General features: G+C 36.8%; 2 protein-coding genes across 2 annotated transcripts; both read right to left on the reverse strand.

The window, feature by feature from the left end:
- Nucleotides 1–12455: 12455 nt before the first annotated feature.
- Nucleotides 12456–14534, reverse strand: LOC131048994 (disease resistance RPP13-like protein 4). The gene has a single exon (XM_057982989.2). It carries the CDS (start codon nt 14011–14013, stop codon nt 12883–12885), a length of 1131 nt encoding a protein of 376 aa, XP_057838972.2. The 5' UTR covers nt 14014–14534; the 3' UTR covers nt 12456–12882.
- LOC131874995 (disease resistance protein RPM1-like) lies at nt 14128–15073 on the reverse strand. The gene is made up of 2 exons (XM_059218982.1): nt 14527–15073; nt 14128–14474 (listed from the first exon to the last, which is right to left on the reverse strand). Exons 1-2 carry the CDS (start codon nt 15071–15073, stop codon nt 14128–14130), a joined length of 894 nt encoding a protein of 297 aa, XP_059074965.1.
- Between the last annotated feature and the right edge of the window lie 271 nt (nt 15074–15344).

Here is a 15344-nt window from a genome sequence, read left to right on the forward strand (position 1 = left end):
TGGATGAAGCCATTGCAAAAAGATTTCAAGCTATGTGCCAATGCTCGCACATCTTTATGCACTCACAAAACTGTACAAAATGATTTGCTAATTATCACAGGCTGCACTACACTTCCTTCTCCTTCCTACAAGAAATATGACTATTATCATAGTATTGAGTTGACACTCTAGACCTATAGAAATTGTGCAGTTACACCAATAGGATGCTACGAATGGATAAATAATGTTATTGGTATTGTTGTGCAAATCACTTCCTCTTCATATTCCTCTTCTTATCTTCTATTGCCGACAATACTATATCTTCCTATGCACATAAAGTTTCTCTTGTAGTTATAAGGAAGAAATTTGTCATCTATTGCTGACAACAAGTAGTCTCAAGAATGCACCGGCCTTGCCCCTTCAAAATATATCTCGCCATACTCTCTACATATGCTCACTTCTTCACATCATCCTTTTTTCTATCTTTGAATTACTACAATAGACATTGATCATTACACCAGTCTAATACCATATGAAAATGCATTAAAAAAAATAGAACTTGATTGATCGATCCATATTATATGGTTTGCAAAGATTTTATACAAGGAGAAACAAATTTTGAGGAAATGGTTCTATAACTGTACCTTTGCAATTGAACCATTAAAACTAACCACATCATACAATGTAAAATCGTGAGATTTACACCAACATTTGGCACTGTAGAGTGAAAATGGGTGAATCTTCCCAACTATTAAAATGATACATTTTAATTTTCAAGGTGATTATGGACCTATAATTACCATTAAATTGCAACATGACTAGAAAAATGGGTCCTCCTAAACGATTGTGGTATCAAACCGTTTAGCTAGTATCAGTGAATAAATTGGTGCACGTACATTGGAACCATTTGAAGTTGTTGGCAAAAAAATTCAATAGTTATGACTAGTCCCTAAAAGATGATGGTGAATTAACCTTTCTATGGTCAGAAACTCTTAAAAACTTGGCAAATGGGAGATAGAACCTTGATTTATCATATTCACCAATTTCAAAATTCTCAATCCCAGTTATTCGCCAATTCACGAAAATTCGCCACTAAAAAAAATGTTGAAGCCAATCATTAGTCAGTGATTCCCTATTATCCTCCAATATCTTTTGAAGCTTCCATGGTTGAATGAATGCTTATGAAGAATTGATTGATTTGTAGATATGAGGGTAAGTGCACAAATATGGTGGTCAAAAAGGGGGGTATAAGTCGACACTTTTTTTTTTTTTTTTTTTTTCTGAAATCAGGTGAACTTGAACTTAGAGGCAAAATTTGAAAGTCATCCACTCAAGATATGAAGATAATCAAAGAACAAATATTGTAGTACTCTGAATCTAATTTCCAAAGTACTAAATTTTTTCAAAATTGGATAAGATTAAGGGGGTCAAATCCTTTGCGCATGAAAAACTGACCCTATTTTTTTCTTCTGAAAAACATAACATAGTGTCTGACGTGCGCATCAAAAAAGTCATAGTTAGATTTAGTATTTTGACAAATCCTTTGGCAGAAAGATAGTTAAGAGTGAGCACTAGAAGATGTGTATTTTTTTGTAATTTTTTGTTGAGTATTTTTTTTTAATGATTTTTCCAATTGAGCACATCCTGAAAATTCGGTACCTGTTTGTACGCGAAGCATAAGTTGCACGAAACAAATCAAAAATACATTTTTTAAAAAAAAATTGTAAAGAATCAAGTGCACTACAATAATATATAAAGTTTTTAAAATTTGGATATGTATATCAAAAGTTATTCAAAAAATGGTGCACCTATGTCTGTGAGAATTATGGAGACACTAGTAAAAGAAATTCAATAATAATATGTTATTCTTGTTCAAATTGAAAAAAAATTATATGGTTAGAAAGCTCAGAAGATGAGTGAAAATATAGTGGCAATTTTAGAAATACCCACTTTATGAAGTGTAAACCTGATGATGACAAAGTCGATAAACCAAGTTGATAAAATAAAACATGTCAAAAATGAGAGAAATGGAGGGAAATCAAACTTCCAATCCGTAGCTTTGTCATCTAGGCCTATTTCCAAGTCTAAAAAGTCAAAAGCGCGTACGGGGTACTTATGGTTTAAAAAGTGCATACGCGCGTGTTTCCCATTAAACAACGCGTATGCGCTATCTTTACTATAAACAACGCATACGCGCTATTGTATAATATTATATTCTATGTATAATATGTGTATATTCATATAATATATGTAATATATAATATGTGTATAATATGACATTGTATATATAATATGTATGACATTGTATATATAATTTGTTTATATACATATAATATATTAAACATATATGTACACATGTAAGTGTATTGTCTCTCCCTCTCAAATGCATACAAGGTCTCTCTCTCTCTCTCTCTCTCTCTCTCTCTCTCTCTCTCTCTCACTCTCTCTCCCCTTCTCCCTTCCTCCATACCCCATCCCTCTTTCTCTTCTTCTCTCCCTCCATACCCCACTGCAACTGTGTCTGCACTTCTATAGAAGTAAGTGAATTTATTTCTTATCCGCAACTTCCTCTTTGATTTTTATCATGTATTCTCTCCCTCCCTCTACCTCTCCCTTCCCCCCATGTTCTCTCCCTCTCTCCCTCTCTCTCCCTCTCCCCTCTCTCTCCCTCTCCCCTCTCCTCTCCCTCTCTCTCCCTCTCCTCTCTCCTCTCCCTCTCTCCCTCTCTCTCTCTCCCTCTCCCACCCCCCTCCTCTCTCTCTCTCTCTCTCTCTCTCTCTCCCCCTCTCTCTACCTTCCCTCCCCCCTCTTCTCTCCCTCTCTCCCTCCCTCTACCTCTCCCTTCCCCCCATGTTCTCTCCCTCTCTCCCTCTCTCTCTCTCTCCCTCTCTCCCTCTCTCTCCCTCTCCACTCTCCTCTCTCTCTCTCTCTCTCTCTCTCTCTCTCTCTCTCTCTCTCTCTCTCTCTCTCTCTCTCCTCCATACCCCTTCCATAACTTTTTTAAGGCTTAGTAGCGCGTACGCGGTACTTATTATTCATAAGCGGTACTATTCCCATTATTTGATACCTTGGGATAACATTTTTAGGCTTAGTAGTGTGTACGCACTACTTATCAATCGATAATACCATTGGGCTTGCCAACATTTTATGGCCTAGCAACATGCACACAGTTATCAATGTAGCGTACGTGGTTTATAGACATAGTTTTAGTTGCCCAAGAGCCTCAAAAGAAGTTTTTGAGGTCGTTGAAGGCCCCATTGGAATTGTGTCTGCACTTCTATCACTGTTGTATACATAAAAGTAAGTGAATTTTTTGTTTTTTGCATGATTGAATTGTTGTTTTTATTAGTTTTTTTTTTTGCATGGTTTCAAATGATTAAATTGTGATTGTTTAATAGTTTGATTCCAAAAACTAGTGATAAGATACATACTTATGGTTATTTATTTATTTTTGAACTTTTCTTTACATATATATGTAATATGATTCTATTTAGGTCAACCGATCTCAACCATGGGAAAGAACAAGCTAGGAACGATGGAACAATGAGAGGTTCAAAAGGAAAGACAAAGGCAGCGTATGAAGAAATTGTGTGACATAAGAACAATGGGAGAAGAAGGTATGTCAACGTCAGTATCTCAATTCAATTTACCAAATGAATATAATGCACCTAATGCAATTGAAGAAGAAACATTTGATAATTTACCGTTTGAACCTAATGCAATTGAAGAAGAAACATTTGATAATTTACCGCTTGAACCTAATGCAATTGAAGAAGATAGCGCATTGAATAATCAATTAAATGATGAACATATTACACCTTCTCTACTTGATGAATTGAATATACATAATGCACCGATGTTAACACCTCCTAGAATCATTCGTAGGAAACCAAAGTATCTAATTGAAATTGATGAGAATATATTGAAGTCAATGCCCAATAAAATGAATGAATGAACTTGTAGGAGAATGGTTAAAATAATATGGCAAAACTATTTTAAAAACTTAAATCAAACCGCAAGATGTCAATTAATTGTTCAAATGATTAAAAATTTGAGTTTTAGAGATACAATGAAAATTCTAGGCCTAAGATCATCTAAAAGTAACAGTGAAAGAGCTATTGTCAGAAATCTATTTGATGCATATCAATCTATTGATTCAAAATCACATAGTAAAGATTCTAATGCTACTCGATCTGTCATTACATCAACCATAATGAGCAAGAAAATTAAAAAAGATCGTTTGATAAGCAAAACAAGTAAGTCATTGAACGTTAGTAGAACAACATTAAGTAAAGCATTAAAGAGGCGAGAACAAATAGAGCAACCTAACAATAATTCTCTTTGGGCATTCTCGGGTAGACTACCACACAAAGACAAGGTTGTTGTAGATGCACTAAAAACATTAATTGAAAATTTTTGGCATGACAACACAAGAGTATCGCCCAACCAAAGAGATGTTGTTAGAAGGCAAATTGGGTCTAAAAATCATGAGCCACATGTGAAACACTATTTGGTTATGACTCAAACTAAATTTTATAAAAGATTCCTTCAAAAGTTTCCTCAAATAAAAATTTCTCAAAGATTTTTTGAAATGGCAAAACCTTTTTATATTAAGATTAATCATGTACGCACCATGTGTTGTTGTAGGATGCATATTGAATTTTCCATGCATTATGATATTTTTCGTCATATTTGTTCTACTTTGCACACTAACGATGTTTTGCAGGAATGTAATATAAAAGCACCTCCTAAGTCGGCAAGAGAATTTATTTCAAGTGTGTTATTTAATAGACACGATGGTTGCATTTATTATAAGATGCCTTGTTTGGAAGGTTCTTGTGCTATATGTGGTGGTTTGCAATGTTTACCAAGATGCATACATTTGGAGAGCACACATGAAATTGGTACGAAACTAGTTTCTTTTGGAAAATACAAGATAGTCACATATGGAGTTAAAGATGGAAAAGATTTGAAGAGATGTGAGCTAGTGAAAAATGATATATGTGTAGCTCAATTTATGAAAATGTTTCAAGAGAAACTAGTTTATGAGTACATAATGCATACACATAGAGATCGATGGTTAGATGAGCAATTCAAGTTGTGTAAGGACACATTTCCTCTTGGCACCATTGTCTCTATCATTGATTTCGCTAAAAATTATACACTACAACCTCAAAATGAAGTGCAATCCATGTATTATCACTCTACACAAGTTTCTATTTTTGTACACATAGCATTCATGCATGCAGATGATAGCATAGAGGAGGATAGAAAGGTTGTAAGAGAGTATCACTTCTACATAAGTGATGATCGTACTCATTCATCGGAGTTTGTACAAGGATGCTTTAAAGTTTTCTATGATAGTTTAAGGGGAAGGAACATACGATACATCTGACACTTAATATGGTCAGATAATTGCACCGCACAATTCAAGAATGCAAGGATGTTTTATTAACTGACAAGGATGCATGTGACAAGCGGTGTACAACATTTTTGGAATTTCACTGAGGCTGGACATGGTAAGGGAGAGCACGATGGTGCAAGAGCATGTGTGAAAAGAGCCCTAGCCAGGGAAGAATTGAAGTACGAAGGTGGTGCTGAGTTGGTAGATGCAGAAACAATTGTGCGATGGTGTAAGTCTACGATGGGTCTAGGTAATCCAGGTACGTCATTGGTTCATAGATATTTTTGGTTGATTAATGAATCTAACATTGAAAACTATCTAGATTGTTGTACAGTTGCAGGATCGAGTGACATGTCAAATTCAAGTTCACTGGTAATTTATAAGAGACAGATGGTATGTTTTTTCTCTTCATGCATGTATTGTTTGTGGGAAGAATGTGAATCAGAAGAGTGGGTTGACAAATGGTCTTGTAGACCGTTGGTTCCCATTGAGTCATATCAAATTCCCAAAGCATTACAATTGAGCCAGATGGAGACATCAGTGGATTTTGACCATGTATCCAACCTAGTGGATTCAGGTGATTTTTTGAGTTAATTTTTTTGCTAGTATTCTTTTTGGTTCATTTTGTTGTACATCATACTTTATTTTTGGTATTAATTAACACTTTATAAAATGCAGGTCAAGTGTATGCAGTTGTTGCAGAAGAGAACAATGAAGAAGTAATAGATTACTATTTGTGTCGTTGTGTTGAGCCTAAAAGAAAATTGACAACCACAATCATTGACGAAGAGGGTATTGAGTACCCAATAGGGTCTATTGTCGTGACAGGAACATGGCTTCGGAGATACCCTCTCAAGAATTCTGATGTTTGGTTGTTCGAGGACTTTGAAACAAACAGACATATTCTTTATTTCTCTAACCTTGTTGTTGCAACAAATATTCATTTGATGAAGTATCGTGGTAGACCTCATAACAATATTCATTATGGTCACCCTCTAACGGCTCATCATCCAATATAATAGGGTGTGCTAATGATGTCCCATGCTGGATGATGGCATTGGTCAATGTTGTGGCTGCCTGAAGAGTCTGTAGCTCCATCGACTCTTTCAGCTCTAATGGGACAGCTTGATGCACCTTGGGTTTGGGTGCTAGGGGGCGGCGACTCTCCGCGGCTAATCGCCTACGGGCTCCAGGTCTATCTTGGGCAGAGCCACCACCTCTACCATGAAACTCTCTCATGTCAAAACAATTTGGGCGCACATTGAGCACAAACTCACAATATATTTTTCTCAAAAAATATAATGGCACCTCATAATTATTACAAGGTGGATCGTCAAAGACCATCCACCACCTCTGCCAAAAAAGATTCTTCATCTACACATTGGTACACCAATGTATGGGAAACCTCTTTGCATTAGGAGGTAATGACTGACCAGTTTTGGGGTCAACAAAACGGGCACATATTTGTTGTTTAGAAATATTTTTGTTTTTAACTCCATTGTATGATAGCCCATTGGCATAGAATTGACGACACCTATCCCTAAAGCTTCCCCATTTGGTAATTTCTATGGAAACAACTATGGCACCACTAGCTAATGTTTCTAGGCTAGTGGCGAGGGATTGATGATGGTCAAGTTCAGAAGTTTTCAATTTTACAATCAATCTATTGATTTTGGATGTATTTTGCCCTAACTGATTAATTAATTCTTCCTGTGTTTCGGCTGTGCAGTCAAAAGGAGGAATTTGGGGTTGTTCTTGTGTGTTTTCAGTAGGTGCATTTGGTTGTTTTTGTGGGTTTTCAGGAGGTGCATTTGGTTGTTCTTGTTTTGGATTAGAAGAATCTGGTTTTTGAAACAAAAAATGAAAAAACCTAATCAAAATTAATGAAATTAAATTCAAAATGTAAAATAAATTGCATAAACCAGAAAGAAAGACAAAAATAAACAAACACTAACCTTGATCCATAGCCTAAAGGACAAATTTAGCACCTCGTTTGCGGTTTAGGTTAGAAAATGGGAAAAAAACAAAGTAAAAAATGCGCTTTTCGGGTAAATGAGGACCTAGTTTAAAAATAAAAATAAAAATTATCAGGCATCGCGTACACGGTTTTACTAGGATTATTAGTGCATACATGCTCATTTTCCTATAAGCAGCGCGTACGCGCTCAGTTTCCTTAACTCAGCGCGTACGCGCTACCTTTTCTAGGCTCGGGAAGAACAAACCTAAGCGCACATGCGGGAATTTGAAAATTTAAAACCGCGTACGCACTGCCTAATTTTCCAAGTTTTTTTTGGGTGGTGTCCACTTTTCTGACCACCATCTTTATGCACATGCCCATGAGAGTCCTTTAAAACAACACCTTCACTTCATTAAGATACCTTCAATTGCGTAATTGTTTCTCTCAAAAAAGATGCAAAAGTTATCACAATCGAGGAAGTGAATTGCCTTATATATGAAATCTTGGATTTGAATTTGATGAGAAGCCAACCTAGATTAGTTATTTATTCACACAAAGCAAGATTTTAATTTATTAGGACTGCCAAATTATTCTCCTAAAATTCAAGGTGTAAAGTGGAAAATTGAACCCTAGTGACTCCCCACGTAGGAGAGAGAAAGGAAGTCACTAGGATGATTTTCACTTGGGAGAAACTTTACATTCAAAAGAGGGACTTGAATCCACTAGATCCAAATACAAAGGAAATAAGAATATGAATACTAAGTGGATTGCAAGGGTTAGGATGCAATTTGCCCTCTTTTGTAAATAGGAGAGTTGACTTGTTGACTATGCTGAAAAGGGAGATAAAATGGATGAAACAAGGAGATACCGATTCGGGATCGTGCTATAACTTCGGATATGAGATATTTAGACTGATATGGATTTACCCTGCAAATTTGGAGAAAAGTCGTTGAGACCTTGTTGAAAGTGCACACAGTCCTCCAAAAAATCTGTGCGCCAAAAAGGTTTTTCCGTCTCTGCAAATGGAGTCTAAACCCGTAATTACAGATGCACACCTGCAACGTACACATAGAAAAGAAGAGAAGAAAGGTTGTGGATAGGGGTTTGGCTCAGTCAAACCCCAGTTGAGGAATCAACCTTGAAAGAAAGTAATTGCAAATGCTTAAATGTAAATAATATATAGAAATGTATACCTTATAGATCTGCAATTTGGTGATGATGATTGCTTTGCTTCTTGAATATAATCACAAGTGTTGCATGAAATGGCATGTAACATGACAAAGCCTTAACACACACACATGCTTGCAAATGAATGTTGTAATGTTGCTCCAATAGATGAATGAAGAAGACACATGAAGAAGAGAACTTGATGGATGCTTGAAGACTTGAATGCTTGATGATGATAGTGTATTCCTTCCTCTTAAACTTCTATATATTATCCTTATCTTATATGTCAAATGAGGAAATTGAATATCCTTTTATACATCCCCAAGAGGATTAATTTTCATCCCAACAAAGGCCGACAAAGAGGAATTGAAATCCCCGAAGAGAAAATTATGCTTGAAGGACCGGATAGACCCATCTTAGGGTCACCCTAAGAGGGAGGATAGGGGTGCCACACCCCTATCCTAGCTTATCTTGGGGCCTAGATAGGGTCTTGAGGTAGCATAAGGGCTAAAATGGGAGGAGACTCGAGATGAAAGCATAGAGGGGGGGCTCAGTTGAGTAGAGAGATGCAGTAGCATAGGTGGAGGCCTAAGATGTGGTCGAAATTGCGGGGGTCGCAATTTTATGACACTACACAAGGAAAAGGTGTGGGACCAAGGGGGTTTGGTCATCCTGATCTTGGCAACTTTATCCCAAAATTTTAGGGGTGAAAGATAATGGGGTTCTAATGCTAATTCTAGCTTGGTGGTTCAAACCATGATGTATAGGTGTGGAGGATGTGTTTTGGAAGTTGCAATTGGGATAGCATTAAGGATAAATTAGGATAAAAGGGCACACCTAGAATCAAGGGCCCAATTTATAGAGTGTAATGTGATTTGAATTAAAAAAGGACTTAGATTTTAATTAGTTCCATATTTGAGTCCTATAGTGCATAGTATAATGAGACATACTAAAAACAGTGCTAATTAAGTGTGGAATTAGATATCGTAATTAATGGTGGATAGTTTACAACATTGCAACAATATAAAAGGGCATATAAATTATAATATTTTTTGGTATACTATATGATTACATTATTCAATGAACTGTATAAATTTCTTCACATTTTAAACTTTTAAAACCTCTTTTTCTCTTGAAACCAATGATTAGCTACCTAGCACTAATATAATATGTTATTGATGAGTAAATAGAAATAAATTTTTTTATCGTTATGTCAAGAAGTATTCTATAGAAAGACATAGAGCATCATATTGCGACATATATTTAAAAATAAAAAAGCTACAAAATAAATAAAATAAGACAAAGCAACTCATAAATAATTGAAATAAAATGATTTTAAAATAATTTTAAAATAATTTTTAAGAACTAAAAAAGCCATTTCAAATAAAATTAAAACAAAATTATTACTTGAAGGTATATTATATACTCACATATGTATGCAAAAATGCATGCCAATAAAAACTAGAATTATTTAATTTGATGTGTTTTTAACATTTAAATGCATGAAAAACAAAAAAAAAAAATTATTATTACTTTTTAATCAAATCTTACATATTTTCTCCTCCATGCACTCAATTAATTGATTTAAATTATTTAATGCTACTTATATCTTCACTTCAACCTCTCAATTGCCACTTTGAGTTAATTGATTAAAATGAATTTGTCTATCTCCATCATGCAATCAATTAATATCATAATTATCTCGATCTAATATAATTAATAACGAGGATAAGAAAAAATCTAAAATAAAAATGTAATAATAATTGATAATATAAAAATAATAATATATTGAAACATGATTTAAAATTAAAATTTACAATATCGTAATATAATAAGCTTGACGACTCGTTCATGGGTTCCCCAGGGTTAATCCTGTCAATGACCATCTAGATAGAGAGACGATTAAATGATCAAAACTAGAGAAGGGGTGGGTGAAAATAAATTGTGATGGAGCTTCAAAAGGCAATCCAAGGATCTCAGGAGCGGGATGTGTGGCTTGTGATGACGAAGGAAAAGTCTTGTGTAAAGGGGTTAGAAGACTTCAAGATGACACTAATAATGAGGTGGAAGTCTAGGCGGCTCTACTTGTAGTTGATTTAGCAGCTAATTTGAAGGTGTCGAAAGTACATTTAGAGGGTGATTCCCAAATTGTTGTCCAGGCTCTGGTTAAAGGACATACTCCGTGTTGGAAATTAGATAAATATATAAATATAATAAGTGAAAAACTATTTTTTTTTAATAATTATTGCATTTCACACGTGAAAAGAGAGGGAAACACTCTTGTAGATGAGCTGTCAAATGAAGCACGTGGCCTCAAGCTAGGGAAGGTGAGGTGGCGGAATGATAGAAACGAAACCATTGAATGGAGTTAAGACGCACTACCAAGTTGGTATGACATTAAATTCAAATCCCTTGTCAAAAGTTGGTTTTTTCTTACACAAGTGTGAGTTAATGAGCAGTTATTGCAACATGCTCTAAAATGGCGGCGATGGTGGAGAGCCATGCATTTAATGCCAATTTTGTATTGCCCACACAGATTATGAATAGACCTGGTGAGTTGGTGAAACCAGCTTTAAAACTGGTTTTATCAGAAATCTCTATATTTTCTCACAAAGCTCACAAATGGAAGCTAATTTCACCTTTGAATCTTCTAAACTGATGCTGGCAATTTGTGGTCCTGTTCCACCAAAGAAACTCAAGAGAATGTTTCTTGTTAAAGACCCGTTGCTTCTAAAAGCGATTCAGTTGGTTTTAGGAGAAGAGGTGGCTATCATTGGTCACCGCTACAGGTGCAGAGCAGACATTTACTTGCTAATCATGGCTTGGGGTCTAGAGCTGGGACACATGGTTGAAGAGGTGCGAAAGGTGATGCAGAGACTAATCCCAAGGGAATATCTGTTAAACTTGGAGTCCTTACTGGAGTGGGTGGTGCTGGGATGGGGATTTAATCTTGCAGAAGGTATCCTAGAGGCAAATGAGGAGATGAAGGCGCGTCACTCGCGCATTCAATTTCTTCGAAGGCTTGAGGAAGTTAAATTGCGGTTCAAGGATGATGCACAAAGAGGCCGGGAAGGGCTTTTAATCTTCATTCAGATTATGGACATAGAAGATGTGATCAGCTAGGAGGGTGGCGGGAGAGCGATGGAGATCGTGAGCCCTAAGAGGTAGATAACAAGGAGACTATCCATAGAACTAGCTAAACAGGCGGAAGATGATGTAGAAGGTGAATGGGATGGCGGGGTGGTTTCTTTGAGCCGACAAGGTGCAGTGAGCAAGAAGACAGAAGTAAGGAGGCGACAACATGCTGAAAGTGGAGACTCTCGCCATAATTGGGTGACTAGTGAATCGAGTGCCTCAGTGCAAGAGGCATGAATGGAGAATCATGAATAGGTTATTGTAGTTATGGTACCCATAGGTGCTAATTTTCTCAGTTAATTTCACAGTGGAACTTTAAATTTCAGTTTGAAACGTCTAATTTTTTATAGGCAAGATGTAATAAGTTTTTTCGTACTCTTAAGTTTAGGGGGGGGGGATGTGTGGGTGTTGGTTATTGGTTTTGAATTCTAGCTTTTGGGAGGGTGGTGATGGCAGTCATAAATGTTTTGTTTTGGGAGATTTTGATAGCTCATTATCTTCGAAGTTGTAATGCTTAAAGTTTAATTAAATAAAAATATATATTTTACCGATAAAAAAAAATATAATAAGCTTGACAAAAAATAAGTCCAAAGGAAGGTCCGATTGAAAATGTTAGAATGAGTCGTGGGGATACCTCTACATTAACCCAAAAAAAAAACAATTTAAATCTTTCAATACAATAATGATCAAATATGATATTTTCAACATCCTTTACATATATCATTTTGAAGATAGATAAACATTTTCCCTTAATATATGACAGTAAACATTTGATAATCTACATCATGCCAAAAATTAATAAAAATACACCCAAACTCCATAACATCACTTACCCAGCCTCAATAACGACATTGGGGTTAATGACTTTAATTTTAGTCCACAATTCTCCACTCTCCTCGAACAGATGTGTCACTCCTGTTTGCCAAAAGTGACACGCTTTTAGACTTTTCAAGAGCTCCAATCGACATGGAACTTCCTTCAGTTTGGGACAGATTCCAACAGCTAGCACCTCAAGACATGGCATTGCCCCTTTCTCCAATTCAGGCAACTCCTCTAACTCTTGAAAGAGTTCAATACTAAAAGAACGCAACTGAGGGAATCTCCCGACCTTCCCGAACCCTTTCGGAAATGCCTTACAAATATCATTATAATACAACTGCAACTTCATTAAGTTGGGCATCATTTCTAATGCTGGATATTCAGCTGAATCACAATTCTCTAAATGCAATTGCAGCAGATTTCAAAAGCCACATATCCAATTTGGCACTGCATACTGTAATAAGGAAAGGTATTCAAGATCCTTCATAGCTAACATTTTCTCTGATACATGTGGCAGATCTTCATCAGAATAATAGTTCTGTATTGTCAAATTACGCATCTTGACCAATGTGCCAAGGATCCCATCTTCTATACCTTTCAATTGAACCTCATGGCAAATATCTATCCATAGTTCCTGAAGGTTGACCAAATTGACAAAATGCCCCAGCTTTAAAAATTCATTCTCAACAATGGATAGTTTGTTGTCGCCATCAATTTTTAATACTTGTAAAGACACAAGATTTGATACTCCTTTGGGTATCGATCCATCAATTTTTTTAGAACTGCTTGGGCGTATATCTAGATGTTCTAGGCACTTCAGTTCACCAATCCACTGAGGCAACCGTTCTAGATTCAAGCACATAGAAATGTCAAGGAAGCGAAGACTCAAATTGCTTTTTACACATTCGGGCACCTCGGCAATTTTTGTCCCACTTAAATTCAAAATTCTGAGGAGCTTCAAATTTCCAACACAGGCAGGCAATGATGAAATTTCAGTGCAGCTCAAGTCAAGAACGCGCAATACTCTCGCACCACTAAGCAAGATTGGTGGGATATTTCGAATCCCTCCATTTTGTGAGAAAGAGAGAGTGTGAAGACATGATGCAGAATATGCCATGTTGCTTGCCATTACAACTACATCACCGTTACCTATGCTTTTCATTCCCATTAAAATCCTTCGGTAACTACTGGTCATTTGCATAACTGGACCTTTTCTGAAGGATTCTTCTACATTAAATGCACTTTGATTTTCTTTTGCTATACTGATTGCCAAATTAAGCAATAAATCATGTAATTTGAACCTTTTATCTACCTGATCATACATGTTGCCTATTCTCTCGACCAAACATAGACTGTGAAGATGACATAGATAACTCCATCCAATATCTAGCTGGTTCTGGCCCTGTTCTTGAGGAATATATCCTTCTGCTACCCACAAGTTTATGAGATATTGTGAATCTATTTCCATATCCTCGGGAAAGAAAGAAAGATATACAAAACAAGGCTTAAGATGAGGAGGGAGAGAATCATAACTCAGCTTGAGAATCTGCATAATTCGATTGTCGGTAGACGCATTTTTTAGCTTCTCCAATTTGGATTCCCACTCCCTTGACAATCTCCTACCCACCAGAGATGTTGCTACTGTTTTTACAGCCAGGGGTAATCTTCAACATTCCCCTTCAATTTGATAGGCAATCGCTTCAAGTTGATGTGGCGGTTGATTTTGCTGGCAGTCGGGGAAGGCAAACGAGCAAAAGAGCTCCCAAACACGGGCGCTCATGCTACTGCACACATCTCTGCTTCGTGTTGTAACCAAAATTTTGCATTGGCTATTATGCCCAGTTGGAAGGCCAAGTGCAGATATCAAGTTATCTTCCTCCGTTGCACTCCACAAATCATCCAACTCAATGAGAGAGCTTTTGCTTGCTAAACGCTCATGAATCAATTCTGCTGCCTGCACTTCATCTACCCTTCCCTCAACGACCTCCTTCAAAGGGCCAAAGCAGCTTGCAACTTTTGGAGAGAATAAGTTTTAGAAATAGAAAGCCAGACTGACTTCTCAAACCTGCCCTTTTCTCTGTCAAAAACATTTTGCAGTAGGAAGTCTTCCCAACGCCACCCATCCCAACGACGACAATGACAGGAGCAACAGGAGCATCGAGCAGGCCGAGGATTTCTTCAACCTTGGAGTCAATAGCCACTGGTCGTGAACTGCTCTCTATTACACTTGACCCCCTCCACTTTACATTTTGTGATGTACTCGTGGAAGGTTGGTTTGAGCGAGTCAGATCCTGGAAAAACTTCAGCTGTTTTCCATCTTCTTTCAGAATGGACCTTGTTCTATCTTTCATGTCCTTGATTCGATGTGCCATTTTATAGCGAAAGACTAATTGAGAATAGCTGAAAGCATAGACACAAGATGATTGGCGACTCTCATTGGTAGTACCTTGAGATTGGAGAGCACATTCATCCAGTATGTCCTCTGCATCCAAAGCAATCTCTGCAATCTCTGCAACTTCCAGCAGCCAGCTCTTCACGGACTTGTCATGTGCGCCTTGAAGATCTACATCTCTGAGATAGCTACTTATGTTTGCGAGTTCTTCCTTAGCCATTCAAACTCTTTTCTGAAGTTAAGAACAAGTGAAGCCTCCTTATTTATCAGCCCCCCAAGTTTTTCAACTACACGACCAACCAAAGCAGATTCCATATTAATATTTTTGAATAACTATGAAGAAACTAAAGCTTTGTACTCAGCTATTGATCAATTCAAACTAACAAAAAGAAGATACTGAACTGGGAAGCCACGCAAGACGTAAATTTAAAAGAGGGTTGGTAGATCTTGTTGGGAAGCGTTCCTAGTTGTCCAACTATTGGGTTATTGAC

This window comes from Cryptomeria japonica, chromosome 4 (assembly GCF_030272615.1).
Source record: "Cryptomeria japonica chromosome 4, Sugi_1.0, whole genome shotgun sequence".
Classification (NCBI taxonomy): domain Eukaryota; kingdom Viridiplantae; phylum Streptophyta; class Pinopsida; order Cupressales; family Cupressaceae; genus Cryptomeria; species Cryptomeria japonica.

Excerpts from the sequence above, each read along its gene's own strand:
- LOC131048994 (XM_057982989.2), bottom strand. The coding sequence starts at position 14,013 with ATGCAGATTCTCAAGCTGAGTTATGATTCTCTCCCTCCTCATCTTAAG.
- LOC131874995 (XM_059218982.1), bottom strand. The coding sequence starts at position 15,073 with ATGGCTAAGGAAGAACTCGCAAACATAAGTAGCTATCTCAGAGATGTA. Across the intron at positions 14,475-14,526 it reads TTTGACAGAGAAAAGGGCAG|TTGCAAGCTGCTTTGGCCCT; the intron begins GTTTGAGAAGTC and ends TCTCTCCAAAAG.